This window comes from Takifugu rubripes, unplaced genomic scaffold, assembly GCF_901000725.2.
Source record: "Takifugu rubripes unplaced genomic scaffold, fTakRub1.2, whole genome shotgun sequence".
Taxonomy (NCBI): Eukaryota; Metazoa; Chordata; class Actinopteri; order Tetraodontiformes; family Tetraodontidae; genus Takifugu; species Takifugu rubripes.
Genome location: NW_021821635.1, coordinates 152,461 through 169,849, shown reverse-complemented (window position 1 = coordinate 169,849; position 17,389 = coordinate 152,461). Strand labels below are relative to the sequence as shown.

General features: G+C 42.6%; 2 protein-coding genes and 1 non-coding gene across 7 annotated transcripts; 2 read left to right on the top strand and 1 right to left on the bottom strand.

Moving 5' to 3' along the window:
* Positions 1-766: 766 nt before the first annotated feature.
* On the bottom strand, positions 767-6,088 carry LOC101073942 (cytochrome c oxidase assembly protein COX18, mitochondrial). Of its 4 annotated transcripts, none has more exons than XM_029832179.1 (7): positions 5,996-6,088; positions 5,094-5,579; positions 4,801-4,901; positions 3,322-3,476; positions 3,144-3,259; positions 1,856-1,963; positions 767-1,008 (listed from the first exon to the last, which is right to left on the bottom strand). In XM_029832179.1, the coding sequence occupies exons 1-7, from the start codon at positions 5,999-6,001 to the stop codon at positions 847-849; spliced, it is 1,134 nt and encodes a 377-aa protein (XP_029688039.1). In that variant the 5' UTR covers positions 6,002-6,088; the 3' UTR covers positions 767-846. The 4 variants fall into 4 exon arrangements, with proteins under 4 accessions (XP_029688039.1, XP_029688041.1, XP_011618380.2 ...); XM_029832181.1 differs by having other exon boundaries at positions 767-979; XM_011620078.2 differs by having other exon boundaries at positions 3,144-3,256.
* A 538-nt stretch (positions 6,089-6,626) lies between these two features.
* On the top strand, positions 6,627-12,579 carry LOC115248443 (selenoprotein T2-like). The gene is made up of 6 exons (XM_029832188.1): positions 6,627-6,837; positions 7,263-7,373; positions 7,485-7,611; positions 10,050-10,137; positions 10,215-10,350; positions 12,276-12,579. Exons 1-5 carry the CDS (start codon positions 6,644-6,646, stop codon positions 10,331-10,333), a joined length of 639 nt encoding a protein of 212 aa, XP_029688048.1. The 5' UTR covers positions 6,627-6,643; the 3' UTR covers positions 10,334-10,350; positions 12,276-12,579.
* A 1,049-nt stretch (positions 12,580-13,628) lies between these two features.
* LOC101073718 (uncharacterized) lies at positions 13,629-15,633 on the top strand. Of its 2 annotated transcripts, none has more exons than XR_003887318.1 (3): positions 13,629-13,771; positions 14,622-14,670; positions 15,102-15,633. It is a non-coding gene; the product is annotated as an uncharacterized protein (transcript). The 2 variants fall into 2 exon arrangements; XR_003887317.1 differs by lacking the exon at positions 13,629-13,771 and adding an exon at positions 13,977-14,013.
* The last annotated feature ends 1,756 nt before the right edge of the window (positions 15,634-17,389 follow it).

Genomic DNA, 17,389 nt, shown 5'->3' with positions numbered 1-17,389 from the left:
TAGAGGGTTAGGGTGAGGGTTAGGGTTAGGGTTAGGGTGAGGGTTAGAGGGTTAGGGTTAGGGTTAGAGGGTTAGGGTTAGGGTTAGGGTGAGGGTTAGGGTTAGGGTTAGAGGGTTAGGGTTAGGGTGAGGGTTAGAGGGTTAGGGTTAGGGTTAGGGGTTAGGGTTAGAGGGTTAGGGTTAGGGTGAGGGTTAGGGGTTAGGGTTAGGGTGAGGGTGAGGGTTAGGGTTAGAGGGTTAGAGGGTTAGAGGGTTAGGGTTAGAGGGTTAGAGGGTGAGGGTGAGGGTGAGGGTTAGGGTTAGAGGGTTAGAGGGTTAGAGGGTTAGGGTTAGAGGGTTAGAGGGTTAGAGGGTTAGGGTTAGAGGGTTAGAGGGTTAGAGGGTTAGGCTTAGGGGTTAGGGTGAGGGTTAGGGTTAGGGGTTAGGGTGAGGGTTAGGGTTAGGGTAATTTATGATCAAGGACCAGAATATTGACTACTGAAATAATCTTCAGATTTTTGCATCCAACATCACAAATGTTTCCTCACCATGAGATTAAATAAAAGCTCAGCTAAAAACATTGAATGTTTTCATTTAGTGATTTTTTTTAATGATTAGACACACAGATGGATCACTACTAGATGGATCACTACTAGATGGGTCACTACTAGATTATTCTGATGTCATGAATTTACAGCTTCAGGGGCAATAATCAGATAATAACCAGGAAAACGGGGGAAAAGTCAAAATGTTATCCCAGTTCAGTCAAAAAGGGCTGATTGCAACAAATGTCAAATGTCTTTTATTTGCAGTGAACACCTGTGGTGCCTTTATGGTATCGAAGGTATATACATGCTATCAGAGCATTTACTTGCAGTACTTGTTGACAAATGCTGTTAGCAGGTCTCTGTATGGAGTATCTGAACGTTGAGCTTGCAACTTGAGTAGTTTATGGGCTGTAGGAGAGCGTAGGACCAGGTTGTGACAGAATCCCACCAGGCTGGAAGAGAACCAGTATAGTGCCATGGACTAGGAGAGACAACTGGTGTTAGACTCTGAGAACCAGAGATGACAACAGCAAAAACTTCTCACTGCACAGAAGTGTTGGAACCATCATGTGAAGCTGATTAATTTGCCACCAGTTTCCTACTAAAACACCTACTTGATATATTTGTGAGCAGAGGCCAGCTGTCAATCAAGCTTTATAGCAGATGTGAATAGTGATTAAAACCAAAGCAATATTTAAACCCTTTAAACACAATTTTGTTTGCCAAAAGTTACTTCCAACAGGGAAAATGTATGTGCTCTGATGTAAATTTGATATATTAAACTAAATATGATTACTAATGATGCAAATAATCCTGAATTTGATGGCCCCCGTTAGCATTAGCACCTGCTTCGGTAGTAAATGAGCTGACGTTGTAATTATCTGTAACCTTAAAATGTTTGAAAGATAATTAAATCTGATGTATTAAACTTAAGAGTAAATAACAAAATCTGACCAAAAACTATTGATATTTCTCATCTTGGATCACTTTTATTTTTCTACATATTCTGATATATGAGAGAAAGTTTTATTATCATCATGATGTTGGGAAGCTGATCAATGTGTGGTCAGATATCGTAGTCATAATCGTAGGGGTTAAATTCTTTGTAAAACACCTGAGCAGCTCCATGTTTGGAACCTTCGAATTCGCAAGAATAGTAGAAACTTCACAAAGAACCTGATTCATCACCTTCTCCTGAACCCGAGGCTGGTACACGTACACTTAAGCCCTTAACACGTTACACTAAAGCTGATTACCATTAAGCCCTTTGTGTGTTTTTCAGGATCCAATTCAGTGGGGAAACTACTGTGATTTGATATTTAACTTACAGAAGGGACTGAAGCAGCAACTGGAATCATCAACACTGAGAAAACCCGGATGAAATTTGTGGTGAGCCTCTGAAAACGCGATTGGTTGAGTTTCTGCAAAGAAAACACCTGAACAAGAAGAAGAAATATGAATGAACATAAACAACAGAAGTATTGGTTAACAGGGTGTTAGGGATGGTTAACAGGGTGTTGGGGTTAGGGTTAACAGGGTGTTAGGGATGGTTAACAGGGTGTTGGGGTTAGGGTTAACAGGGTGTTGGGGATGGTGAACAGGGTGTTGGGGTTAGGGTTAACAGGGTGTTAGGAATGGTTAACAGGGTGTTAGGGATGGTGAACAGGGTGTTGGGGTTAGGGTTAACAGGGTGTTAGGGATGGTTAACAGGGTGTTAGGGATGGTGAACAGGGTGTTGGGGTTAGGGTTAACAGGGTGTTAGGGATGGTTAACAGGGTGTTAGGGATGGTTAACAGGGTGTTGGGGTTAGGGTTAACAGGGTGTTAGGGATGGTTAACAGGGTGTTGGGGTTAGGGTTAACAGGGTGTTAGGGATGGTTAGCAGGTATTGGGGTTAGGGTTAACAGGGTGTTAGGGATGGTTAACAGGGTGTTAGGGATGGTTAACAGGTATTGGGGTTAGGGTTAACAGGGTGTTAGGGATGGTTAACAGGGTGTTAGGGATGGTTAACAGGTATTGGGGTTAGGGTTAACAGGGTGTTAGGGATGGTTAACAGGGTGTTAGGGATGGTTAACAGGGTGTTGGGGTTAGGGTTAACAGGTATTGGGGTTAGGGTTAACAGGGTGTTGGGGTTAGGGTTAACAGGGTGTTAGGGATGGTTAACATGGTGTTAGGGATGGTTAACAGGGTGTTAGGGATGGTTAACAGGGTGTTAGGGATGGTTAGCAGGTATTGGGGTTAGGGTTAACAGGGTGTTAGGGATGGTTAACAGGGTGTTAGGGATGGTTAACAGGGTGTTGGGGTTAGGGTTAACAGGTATTGGGGTTAGGGTTAACAGGGTGTTAGGGATGGTTAACATGGTGTTAGGGATGGTTAACAGGGTGTTGGGGTTAGGGTTAACAGGTATTGGGGTTAGGGTTAACAGGGTGTTGGGGTTAGGGTTAACAGGGTGTTAGGGATGGTTAACAGGGTGTTAGGGATGGTTAACATGGTGTTAGGGATGGTTAACAGGGTGGCTCATGCGAAGAGTCATTTGCTTTGACCGTGTAGGTTGTGAAATTGACAGAAAAAAGGAGGGGGGGTTGATTGACAAGTGCTCTGCACAAAGCATACTGACCTCTACAATGAGCAGGTTGGTGAGTCCAAGACACAAGGGCAAGATCCATGTGGAGTCGGGGGAGGTCAGGTCTGGAAACCACAGAGCACCTCCTGTTGTGAGACCACACTGCCCTGCTGCACAACAGATAATTAGTTGTGAACCACAGACAACTGCTCAGGAGTCAATGCAAGCTTACCAGGTTGATTCAGACTCAGGTTACGCAAAGCCAGAGAGAGGCTGATCCACAGAGGCAGCTGAACCCAAACTAGCAGGCTTGCCTTGAATGGGTGACAGTTGTCCCTGATGTAGAGCTGCGACACCAGATGACGCAGGTGCTTCTGGAACTGGAACCTAAAATCAGATAAAACTGAAGTGGAACATTGTTTTTCCTCACAACCTGAACTACTGCAAAGAACTCAGTCCTGTGATTGAGTGGACTGGAGCCTGCGGAAAAACCTCCAGATCAACGCTAGCAAAACCAAGGAGCTGGTGGTGGATCTCCGCAGGCGTAACAACCCCCCGCCTGCACCGGTGAACACCTGGGAACGGACATCGACGTTGTGAAGACCTATAAGTACCTGGGTGTTCACCTGCTCAGGAGGCTGAGGTCTTTGGGAGTGCAGGGACCCCTCCTGAGGACTTTCTATGACTCTGTGGTGGGATCAGCCATCTATTATGGGATAGTCTGCTGGTCCAGCAGCATCACGGACAGGGACAGGAGGAGGATGGACAGACTGGTGAGGAGGGCCAGCTCTGTCCTGGGATGTCCCCTGGACAGGGACAGGAGGAGGATGGACAGACTGGTGAGGAGGGCCAGCTCTGTCCTGGGATGTCCCCTGGACAGGGACAGGAGGATGGACAGACTGGTGAGGAGGGCCAGCTCTGTCCTGGGATGTCCCCTGGACATATATATGTATATTCTTTTTTATAGATTTTCTATTCTTATTTTGATTTTTTTCTCTGCGTGTTTTTGCTGCTGTTGCGCTGTAAATTTCCCCATTGTGGGACAAATAAAGGAATCTGAATCTGACTTTTACTTGAAGTAAACTGAACCCAAACCTTTTAGAAATATGGACACCATTCCAGAAGAACGCGTCCAGACCAAAATCTGTTGGTTGGGTGGTTCAAAGGAGAAAGCAAAGATTCTACAGTCCAGTCCTTGAAACTTCTCCAGCTCAGTGTTGGAAGATGATGCACTCTGCCATTTTATAGGGTTAGGGTTAGGGTTAGCCCCAACTGGTTAGGGTTAGGGTTAGCCCCAACTGGTTAGGGTTAACCCCAACTGGTTAGGGTTAGGGTTAGCCCCAACTGGCTCAGGTGACTTACAACTATGACAGAAAAGGCTCCAAACAAACTTCAAACGAGTGCTCCCTTCCTGTCTGTTTGAAACTTCACCGTGTTTTTGAAAACTTACTTTTAATCCACAGTGTGAGCAAGCCTCTTAGCTCTGTTCGGTATTACTGCAGGAATTAAAATTAAGTTTAGATCAATGAATTAAACTAAACTGGATCAGAAGCAGGACCAAAGAAACTGTGGATCCATATTGGATCATATTTAACAGTAGATGTTAGAAGCTCGGATTGTTCCAATTAGTTTATGAATATGAGGCAAATGAGGTAGATTCTTCTTCAGGAATCAGTAAGGTTTCCATTTCTTTTACTTATGTGTTTCTTACCGTTTTTCTCTTTCAGTCCAGCCTCTCTCTTTTCCTTGAAACGAAACTTCATATCGAAGCCTCTTTGCCAGCTCAGAGATTTCAGCCTGTAGTGCCTCCACCTAAAATCAGAGTGATGTTACCATGGTGAGGCCTGAGAAAACACAATGACATCCATACCTGACCTTGAGCTTGGCAGAAGGTTAACAGAAGAGAGGGGGAGGAAAATATACAGCTGTGGTCCTGATCAGTTTATCTATGGCCTAATCAGCGCTGTACATCAAACTAAATGAGTTGTGTCCTCTGTCACTGACCTTGGCAATGATGACCACCTGGTAGGTCGCGAGAGGTAGAGTGATCAGTGTCCTGACCATCACTGTTGACATGATGATGCTCAACCACCATGGAAACCCAGTCACCTGCTGCACTCCCATCAGATACTGTTCACAGAGGTGCACTGGACCCGATTCTGCCAGACTGTTATACCAGCCAGAACCGGCACTTGTGCTGTTGCCTGACATGGACTGAGCCCTCGACACAACGCTCAATCCCAACAATGACCCATCTTTTAAAAAAACTCTGCTTCCTGACAGAGTCTTGGGACATAAGGGAGTCCTGATTGCTGAGAAGGTCCTCATATTTGATAAAGTCCTGACACCCAAAGCTAAATTTACAGGTACTCCGGGACAGCAGGCAGCAGGGGCAGACCAGGTGTAACCAGGGGGAAGTGCCCTGGCCACCACAGAACACCTGACTCTGCGTGGTGGGGGTTGCAGGAACTTCATAATGAACATGTTGACCTAAAAAAAGACTTGGATTAAAAACGGCGTGATTGAGTTTTCAAATTAAGGGACAAGGCAGCTGCCAGCTGTCATATATAATATACAGTATAATCATAACACCAAGTGTTTAGTCTGTAAAATTCTGGTTATGTCTTCTGTCTAATTGGTCTTTTAATCAGTTCATTTCAGAGTGGTTGGCTCGTAGTTTATATGATTACATTTTTTTTTACTAACAATAACTTAATTAAATGACAAAATAGAACATCTACACGATCATCATATCAAATTGATTTTACTTAAAAATGTGTTGACGTAAGAAGTGAACATACCTGTTTAACGTCGGTGTGCAAGTGACATGCAATTTAAACAGATCGTGAGGAACAGTTTACAGAAAAATAATTGATACAATTAAATTTTTATTCTTTTCCTTTCACCTTCATCCCTTCATACACACGCCGCAAAGACCTCCAAAGATGACGTCACGGTGTTTACTGCTGTGCGTCGAGTAATTGTGACGCAAGATGGCGAGGTTTTTTTTAATTTCCCCAAGTAAAATTATATTATACAAATAAAACTTGTGAATTATACTCATTAATCTAATTCCACTATAGTGACAACGGCGAAAAGTCGGCAAACTACTACAAGCTTTTGAACAAAACCGGAAACAAGCATATATACTTTCAAAGTAATACAACGAGAAACCGCTTTATTTATGGTTAATTTTTTGTAAGAACATCTAATTTAACTAATTTAACATCTAAATTTAACATCTTATTATTTTCACATATTTATCAAGACTGACTAAATTGGGAGCAACTTTGAAACATTATTTCTTTTAATCCTTTTAATCCTTCCTATAATGAGGTCGTGTATAGGCCGACACTATACACGACCTCATTATAGGGAAAGGATTTCCCTATAATCAAATGTAATAAAAAAAACATTAAATGACAGCTGATTCAAAATGTTTTGTCATCACCAATCACAAAATCGATTCCAAAATTTTAAAGATAAGGCTTTTCCCCGGCTCTTACTGTGGTGAATAATAAACAATGCTTCCGGTTTCCGCTGAATAAACAAGTATGGCGGAGTACAACCAGATCGGTGTGCTGTCGGCTCTGCTCCTTTTCACAGCCCTGACGGCCAGGGACATTTATCTTGTGAGAACGGGTCTCCAGCGAGGTCAGGTCACAACTTCGAGCCTTTACCGAGACCCTGGCCAGGCTAAACCCAAGTCAACTCTGTACAACGGGCCGGTCCTCAAGTTCCAGTACTGGTGAGTTAGCTGCGCAGCTACATGCTAACTGGCGTCATAATAAAAAATGGTAATCTGGCTGCAGTACGATACCTTATAGATTTGAACGTTATTTTTCAATCGTCTAAATATTAAGACGATTCTCTTTTCTGTTCATCACTTATCTTTCTCCTCCTATCTCTCCTCTCATGTTTATATCCCTCTGCAGTCCCTTTCAATAGCTGTTTGTTGGTAGTAGCACTTATATCAGGTAAATTAGGACCATATGGTACGATTTCATTCACATTGGTCTCAGTTGCATAGTGGCTTGATTGTGTTTCTCAGTGAAAGTCGTGTCTGCGTCCTATTCTTGCTCTACCATTGTTCATTGACTTGTTCACCCCTGACCCTAACCTCAACCCTAACCCTGACCCTAACCCTAATAACTGGCCCATCATGTTTTCCAGTATCTCCTGAGGCTACAGCAAAGTATTCCAAGAGTACTCGCGGGCAATAAACCAGCTGTATCCGGGCATACGCATTGAAGGAGAAAATTACCCTCCGACTCCCTTCAACAAGTGAGTTGAGTTATCATGTGTTTGTTAACATGGTAGCTGACCGATCACCTGAAGTGCTGGCAGTAAGTTATTTACCAATGAGAGCTCACTTTTCACCTGTTTTGTGTTAAGGTTGATGGGCAGCCTGTTTTCCTACCTGAAGATGCTTTTCATCCTCCTTATTATCAGTGGTCAGAATCCCTTCATCCTTCTTGGCCTCGATACTCCGAGAGCTTGGATCTGGAGTCAGGAGAACAAGGTAAGAGATTCAGATGGGCTGATTGGTAGTCAATCAGGCAGCAGCATCTGTAGCTCTACAAAAACAGTACTTGCTTTTGGTACTTTTCTTTTACATCACAAGGAAACATTTTCCTGATTTTCTGTGCCCCTTGGAGAAGATGTAACAAGGCAATAGTTTAGGAAAGTTGTATTAAGCTGAAATTAACAGGAATTTAACACACATGTTATAGGGAATCTGAGTTTTCAAAAAAACATTTATGAAAATAAATGCAAAAAAAAAATGACAGAAACCAGGAAAAGAAACAGCAACAACACCCTAACCCTAAATATTCTGTTTCTTCAAATGCTGCAGAGTGAAAACACTTGTTTGGCGTGAATCTGGAAAAGATCACCAAGACGAGCTAACCCTAACCATATAACCCTAACCCTCTAACCCTAACCAAGACGATCTAACCCTAACCCTCTAACCCTAACCAAGACGATCTAACCCTAACCCTCTAACCCTAACCCTCTAACCCTAACCCTCTAACCCTAACCAAGACGATCTAACCCTAACCCTCTAACCCTAACCCTCTAACCCTAACCAAGACGATCTAACCCTAACCCCTCTAACCCTAACCCTCTAACCCTAACCCCCTAAACCCTAACCCTCTAATTCCTAACCCTCACCAAGACGATCTAACCCTAACCCTCTAACCCTAACCCCCTAAACCCTAACCCTAACCCTCTAATTCCTAACCCTCACCAAGACGATCTAACCCTAACCCTCTAACCCTAACCCTAACTAAGACGATCTAACCCTAACCCTCTAACCCTAACCAAGACGATCTAACCCTAACCCTCTAACCCTAACCCTCTAACCCTAACCCTAACCAAGACGATCTAACCCTAACCCTAACCCTAACCCTCTAACCCTAACCCTCTAACCCTAACCAAGACGATCTAACCCTCTAACCCTAACCCTCTAACCCTAACCCTCTAACCCTAACCCTCTAACCCTAACCAAGACGATCTAACCCTAACCCTCTAACCCTAACTAAGACGATCTAACCCTAACCCTCTAACCCTAACCCTAACCAAGACGATCTAACCCTAACCCTCTAACCCTAACCCTCTAACCCTAACCAAGACGATCCAACCCTAACCCTCTAACCCTAACCAAGACGATCTAACCCTAACCCTCTAACCCTAACCCTAACCAAGACGATCTAACCCTAACCCTCTAACCCTAACCCCCTAAACCCTAACCCTCTAATTCCTAACCCTCACGAAGACGATCTAACCCTAACCCTCTAACCCTAACCCTCTAACCCTAACCCTCTAACCCTAACCCCCTAAACCCTAACCCTAACCCTCTAATTCCTAACCCTCACCAAGACGATCTAACCCTAACCCTCTAACCCTAACCCCCTAAACCCTAACCCTCTAACCCTAACCCCTCTAACCCTCTAACCCTAACCCCTCTAACCCTAACCCTCTAAACCCTGGATATAATCAGAAATCTGAATATAGTACTTATGTCCATGTAATGTTTAATTTTTTTAAAAAGTTTTGAAATCTAACAATTCTATTTTGACTTTGTCTCTCTAGGGTATTGAATTCAGATTGAGAAATTATTTTGGCTGTAAGATTATTAAAAAAATACAGGTTCTGGAAACTTTCCTCCTGCAATGCACGCAGACTGAAGCTATTTAATATTCAGTGTTTATGCAGAAGAAATACATGAAATGATCAATGCTGATCTTTGTGATTGTTAATTAGAGCAATTATGTTGTATATGTCTTAATGTGGCATTTATAATAATGGCAATAAAAAACACTAGTATTCTTAATTGTGTCTATACACAAACCTGTACATGGAATATGTAGGACCAGTTCCCTTAGTGAACAGAAAATATGACTGATATGTGTTTAGAAAGAAAATGTACATCTAAACCCAATTTTTAAAAGGAATTCGTTAAAAATCAGTTCTGCATTTAACAGGAAGTATATGTACAATATATGTATATACTGTATATATGTCTTATCTTATTTTATTTATCTTATTCTAGTGTTGTCTTCTTTATGTTGAATGTCGCAGCGTCACACCAAGACAAATTCCTAGCTTGTGTAATACTGTGTATTACATGAACAATGGCAATAAATCTGATTCAATTCAATTCAATTCAAGGTTATTGTCAAGAATTCCCAGTCTGATCACTCACAAGTTGAAAGAGTTGTAAAAATCGTTGTCCTCCACACGGGGCTTCTCTCGGTGCTGCCCTCTAAGCGAATCGAGTCCTGGTGTGGGTGCGAGTGGTCCGACAGGATTTTTAATAAAAGCCAATAATATTCTGTGCTGCTTTTGCCACCACCTTTAAGTGGTTTCTTGTTGCTGGCTGTGCAGGCCCATGATGTGTGTAAGATGTCCTCCTCTGAATTTCCATCGATTAAATTGGTTTCAATTACTGTTTGGTAGATCTTCTCCTGTCTAATGGCCTACTTCCTCTGTAACATGATGGAGACTCATTTTCTGTCCACTGGAGCCTTTGAGGTCACTCTCAATGGTGAGTTGGGATTTAACAGGAATCTCTGGTTTGGGTTTGATGTCAGGGAAGTAAATGTGCTTCTTTTCCATGATCAGATGTTCCTCTGTGGTCAAAGCTTCAGTCGGGTTATGTCCCAAACATTCAGGAAATCTTCAAGATTCTTGACAACCAGTTGAAAATCAACACGGTGGATCAAATGAGCTTCTCCCCCTAGACTGACGGCACCCTCAGGTGTGTAATGATTTTAATATTAGATGGTGCTTTGATATTCTGTTAATGAGTGTTCATGATCAATGGGTGGCATCTTTGACTGTCCATCAGACAGAACTTTACTGAAGTATTTACATGTGGCACATTTTTGTAACCCTTTCACAACAATGACATAAAATGCAAACAATGGAAATGTGATTTCAACAAGATTTTACTCTTGTTGAATTCATCATCTACCTGCTGCAAAGATGGCGACCGGTACCTGTCGGGCCCCAGGTACCTGGAGGGTCCCCCCAAAACTAAGATGAATGAAAATATAATAATTACATGACAAAAAATAGATCAGTAAGTTAGTGTTTCTAAATAGTGTACCGTAACACTCAATTTGGGTAAATTGGTTATTTTAATCAATTTTCCTGGAATGGTGTAGCCTTGAAAGTTCTCCAGTTCTGTGGGAGCCTTTGGGCGTTTGCTCCCATCTGACCTCATTAATTAATTCTGCCGTTACTTTTTCACCTGTAAGACTTTGAAAACACTGTAAGGGTTCTATTTTTGGACTCCTGTGCTTTCAACACCATCCACTCAAGGTCACCTTGATGGCCTGAGGAGGTTAGGATCATTTGATGTGTGCGGGCCACTGCCGAGGAGTTTTTATGAGACTCTGGTGGCAACTGTGGTCCCCTATACAGTGAAAGGAAGACAAAGAGCACGACCTCTGTGAAAATGCCCTTTGCACAGATGAGTACAGTATCTGAGGACCTTCGAGAAACATCTGTAAAAAGACAAATTAAAGCTGAAGTGGAACTGGACTCCTGAACCTAACAGACTCAAAACATGCCAGTAAATCCACCAAAGACTGGCTGAAAATTGAGGAGAGTCCTGGAATTGCCGAGTCAAAGCCTGGATCTTAATACCAATGAGGGGTGTCATGAAGCATCCTGTACCTGCCAGAAACCCATCAAAGCCCGTCTGCTATTGGACAACTAAGCAGAGGAGGAGGACGAGTACGGAGGGCAGATGGAGGAGACAGAGGAAATTGATGAGAAAATTGATCTGCAATCAATCAATCAATCAATCTTTATTTATATAGCGTCTTATACAATCAAAATTGTTTCAAGGCGCTTTCCAGAATCCCAGGGCCTGACCCCAGACAAGCAACAGTGGCAAGGAAAAACTCCCCTTTAACAGGAAGAAACCTTGAGCAGGACCAGGCTCATGTAGGGGGACCCTCCTGCTGATGGGGGGCTGGGTAAAGAGAGAGGAGAAGGGGGAGGACAGGTAGAGGATAGAATAGGTAGGAGAGGAGAGGAGAAGTAGAGTGGAGGGGAGGTAGAGGAGAGGAGAAGGAGGAGGAGGGGAAAGAGGAGAGGAGAGGGAGAGGAGAGGCACAGAGCACAGAAACACACATAAAAAATATGATGCACAATCACTTCAGCGGGGCCGGAGGTCATTATGCAGCTCTGAGGGCGGCGATACCTGTAAATAAATAGAGGGGGGGGGGGGGGGGGAGAAGCAGAAAAACTACACAAGAATCAGCATAACTAGTCTGCTTGATGAGGAGAGGAAAGGAGAGGAAACCATGACCCAGTGGAGTGACAGAGGCCTGTCAGGTGATCATGTTTCCGGACCCCGGCAGCCTCGGCCTATAACGGCATAACTAAGATGTGACCTAACGATTAGACGACCCCTAGGTATGATAATTTGTCTGTCTATGATAGAAACTGGAACTACTGAATTAGTAACAATAAGCTTTTTCAAAGAGGTAGGTTTTGAGTCTGATCTTAAAAGTAGCGATGGAGTCAGCCTCCCGTACCTGGACAGGGAGATGGTTCCATAGCAGGGGGGGCCTGGGGGCAATGTTAAAGTGATTTTCTAATGTAGCATTAAATTGTTCATTTCAAGGAGGATTGACCAAAACTCTGTGCCTCTTTGTGTGTTTCCCCCAGATGTGCTGACTTTAAGTGTCCTGGAACAGTGGTCTTTCAATTGTTGGCGCACATGAAGGTTTGGCCTCAAAACAGAACCTGTAAGGTCCAGCCAGATATATTTGCCACAATGATTGGACTCTGCTACGTCGGCTCTAAAGAAGCTCCAATTCACTCGTTAGTTGTCAGTCATACTGGCACAAGTCTCCTGGAATATTGCCTGTGTTGCCCTTTTTGATTTTGTGTTTGAGAATAGAGCAAGCACCATCAGGATCCATTCAGATTCAGGTCCTTTATTGTCCCACACGGGGACATTTACAGTGCAACAAACATCAAGAGCACGCAGAGAAATTAAGATAAAATAGAATAGAATTTGGAATATAGAAAGAGGATGTATATTTACAATAATCCAGATAAATGGATACTCGGCCCCTGGATACCTGTACATAGTACAGAGGGTGAATACTATATACATATCAGAATATATAATATTCAGATTGTGCTAGCGGGCGTTATGTTTATTGTGCAGTCTGACAGCAGCCGGCAGGAAAGATCTGCGATACCTCTCCTTCACCCAGCGAGGGTGGAGCAGCCGCTCCCTGAAGGTGCTGCCAGGGTGTCCTGTGGGGGGGGGACGTGTTGTTCAACATGGATGACAGCTTAGCCATCATCCATCAATGCACATAAACATGTCTGAAATCACAATAAAAATCAATATTGTGAAACAAAGTGATGGTTGTTTGTCAAGGGAAGTTAAGTTATTCTATATGTTTTTATGTATTTCTATATATTGTTCTGCAAAAACTTGGGCAACCCTGGTCAAATGTTCTGTTCATGTGAAGAGTTAAGCAGGTGGAAGTTGAAGACGGGTTTAGGGTTAGGGTTAACCCTAACATAACAACAGGGTTAGGGTTAACCCCAACATAACAACAGGGTTAGGGTTAACCCCAACATAACAACAGGGTTAGGGTTAACCCTAACATAACAACAGGGTTAGGGTTAACCCTTACATAACAGGGTTAGGGTTAACCCTAACATAACAACAGGGTTAGGGTTAGGGTTAACCCTAACATAACAACAGGGTTAGGGTTAACCCTAACATAACAACAGGGTTAGCGTTAGGGTTAACACTAACATAACAACAGGGTTAGGGTTAGGGTTAACCCTAACATAACAACAGGGTTAGGGTTAACCCTAACATAACAACAGGGTTAGGGTTAACCCTAACACAACATAACCCTAATTGCGCATAGAATTGCTTAAACATTTCAGAACTCCTTTTTGAATGCACGACGCCTCCCGGAGAATCTGGCAGAATCTACAGTTGTGGTTGAATCTTCAACATTGTTCAACATTTGCACAAATATGACCGTTATGCCATCAGAGGAAAACCTCTTCCCTCAACACACATTTCAGCATCGGAAGTCTGACGAAGATCGACACTTAGACAAGCGTGGTGCGTTTGAGGTTCCTGTGGAAATACGAGGTTCAAGTACAACTGCCTGCGATGAGCAAAGGTATGTTCGGAGAGCGATTTTGTTTTTTTTAAATCTCTTAAGCGTAACAACTACCTTTTGTTAAATGATCAACGGACGTTTAGTACTCAAACACATTAAAATATTTCAACAGAGATTATTTTCCCGACTTCGGGGAAGAATTACTAGGTAGCACTTCCGCACAGAGCAAGGGCCGGTAGTTGCGTTAGCCTAACCCCGTGTTACTGTTCGTCGTCCTTGTGTCGTTCTTCAATTGAGATGCGGTAAATCTCCTCACATTCTACCCTTTAACTTAATTAACTGACAACTTTTTTTTTTAACTGTAGTTACCGATCGTCGAGTCACCAGGCGACGTTATTTCACAATCCCCGTCTCGTAATCGCTGTTTACAAAGTTAGCTGTTAGCCATTGTATATGTTGCGTCCAATCCCAAAACATTAGCTAGCATTTTCGTTTTTATTTTACAGTTAATATAACTTTCTTAAGCTTAAAGTGAGGGAAATGCCACGCAGCATTTATGAAATGGGTCTTGGTCAACGTTATACGATACAATTTTATGTATCATAGTTCACCTTCATCTTATATGTATTGAAGAATTTTTAAATAGATTTTTTTTGTACGACTCAAATGTAGTCCATAAAGAGGTCGATTTAAGTGTCAATCAGGCTATTGCTAACCAAATGACACCAATAACTAAGGTTACCTGATTCGAAATGAATGTATTACTAGCTCAAGAGAAATGTAGCTGTTCTAGGAATTAACTGTAAAAGCCGTATATTAAACGTATCAGCAGTACAAGCCTTTTAGGTATCTAGATCCCATGTGCTGTTTTTGCTGTTATTTCCTTTATTGAGTTATTATTTTGTTTCAGATGCCTTTGTTCTTGTGTCTGAGACCAGCGCTGACATCTCTTTTCCAAGGTTGATCCACACTTATATCATGTCATGTACATTTTTCAATGTATCATCCTACTTTGATTAAAAATACAAATTTTATGAAAGCTGACTGGATTATGCTTTCAATAAGCTGTTATCTTCCTAGTGAAAAGATACAGTAGACACAGATGCTGAGCAATAGTACAAGTAATAATCAGAATTCATGTTATTATTATTGTCATTAGAGGGGAATTGTATCACGGGGAGTCTCTCAGCAATTTATATGTGCAGCTTTGCACAGATAAGTAAGCGGTAAGAGTTCACACACGATTGAAAGTATTTGAGGGTGTCATAATTCATTTGTATAAACCTAATTTATTTATGGCTATAGAGTGATGTATATGGATTGTTTAAAATTGTTCCCATGTTTCCAAATAAGTCATCTTTTTTATGTTTTATCCATAATTTATTAACAGCATCGTTGCACAGTTTTGAATGGATGGGCCACCCTCTCTACAGAACAATGGCAACCCTCAACCAGATGCACCGTCAAGGGAAGCCCAAACCACCTCCTAGGTCTCTCAGTGCTACATTTGGTTGTCCCCAACTTAAGGCAGTGGTGCTCAAGACGATGATTCGGAAGCCTAAGAAGCCCAACTCTGCAAACAGGAAGTGTGCTCGTGTACGGCTCTCTAATGGGAAGGAAGCAGTGGCATTTATTCCTGGGGAAGGACATAATCTACAGGAACACAATGTAGTGCTGGTGGAGGGTGGGAGGACCCAGGACTTGCCTGGAGTAAAACTCAAAGTTGTCCGAGGAAAATATGACTGTGCCCATGTGGTGAAAAAGAAACAGTAGAGTGAGCCCCACTGACACTGAACCTGGAATTAAAGAATAAAGGAAAAGCAAACGTGATATGTCTTTTGTAAATCCAGATGAATTCTGCCCATGTAAAGAAAATACTGGTCATGTGATAGTGATTGTTCTAATAAAACATTTATTTATATGGAAGGGATTATCAAATATAAATTTAAATTACATGCATAACATTTTTTGTCACAAAACAATGGTTTCAGGCCTTGATATTTTAATTTGTCTTAACTTATTTGTTCATCTTAGTTAGCCCTGCAATAAGTTGGTGACTTGATCCTACCTCTTGCTGAAAGGTAGCTTGGATAGGCTCCCCCTTTCCTGATTTATGGAGGAGGGGGGTTTATTGATTGACAATGTGTGATGACATAAAACAGAGGTGTCAAACTCAAATAGCCAGTGGGCAAAATTTTTTAACTGGGACAAAGTCACGGGCCAACATTGATATTTATTGAGAAAAATCTTCCTCCATCTCTAACATGGAATCTTTTGGGATGGACCCAAACTAGTTTTGCTCAACAACTGAACATGGAACCAGCAAAGCTCAACACAATACAATATATAATTTATTATTGCACACATGCAAAATTGAAATTCAAATAAAAAAAAAAACATCACTGGCATTCATGACTTTTCTTTTATTTGCATCCTTCTGAATTAAATTTCAACAGTAATCTTTTGCCATTGTAAGGGTTAGGGTTAGCTTGTCTTGGTGTTGTGTTTTATAGCGTCCTCTGTTGTTGTCCTCCTTGTAATGCACATTGGTTCCACATACAAGACAGACAGGACCGTCTTTCACATATCTAAACAGATATTCTGCCTCCTACCTATTCAGAAAGGTTTTATTTTCTGCCTTTCTTTACCATTTTTCAGAGGAGTAGTGCGGTGCCAGAATTAGCATTAGCATATAAGGTCACTATGACTACTTCCTCTTTCTTGGTGGTTGGCAAGCCACATATTGGTGCATTACCACCACCAGCAGAGCATTTTGGTATTTGTAGTATTAGCATATGTAAAGTCAATTGGTATGGCTTCGTGCCACGGGCCAGAGTTTGACACCTATGACATAAAAGGTGTGAAGGAAAATTACTACTTCTCTCTAAAGTCTAAACTGTACTTTAAACTTGACATTTAGTCTCCTGAAGGAACTTCTGAGCTCTCAGTTACCAGATCTTGTTTTCCATTCTTCCCAGACACAACACAGTGCTGAAGAGACAAACGGGCTAGATGATTCAGTTGTGTCCAAGGTTAGCATTTTTGTTAGGGTTCGGGGTTAGGGTTAGGGTGAGAGTTAGGGTTAGGGTTAGAGTTAGAGGGTTAGGGTTAGAGGGTTTGAGGGTTAGGGTTAGGGTTAGGGGTTAGGGTTAGGGTTAGGGTTAGGGTTGGGTTAGGGTTAGGGTTAGGGTTAGGTTAGGGTTAGGGTTAGGGTAGGGTTAGGGTTAGGGTTAGGTTAGGGTTAGGGTTAGGGTTAGGTTAGGGTTAGGGTTAGGGTTAGGGTAGGGTTAGGGTTAGGGTTAGGTTAGGGTTAGGGTTAGGGTTAGGTTAGGGTTAGGGTTAGGGTTGGTTAGGGTTAGGGTTAGGGTTAGGGGTTAGGGTTAGGTGAATGACGTATACACTCAAGGACTCTCACTACCCCGACCATCGTCAGGATAGATCTCACGAGAGTCCCAGGCATGGCACTGGCCGACGCATGTTAGTCCCCAGTTCAATTCCCACCTGCCCACAGGTCCCATATCAGAAGGAGACAGCAAGAAGAGCCGACAAGGTGCGCCAGAGCAATGGCAAGTCCATGCCCCACATGTACCCATGCCAAGGTGGGTTTAGGGTCCGGGGACAAGGGCTAGGGGCCAGGGTTCGGGTCAGGGGGTTGGGTCCTAGGGCCAAGGGCTAGAG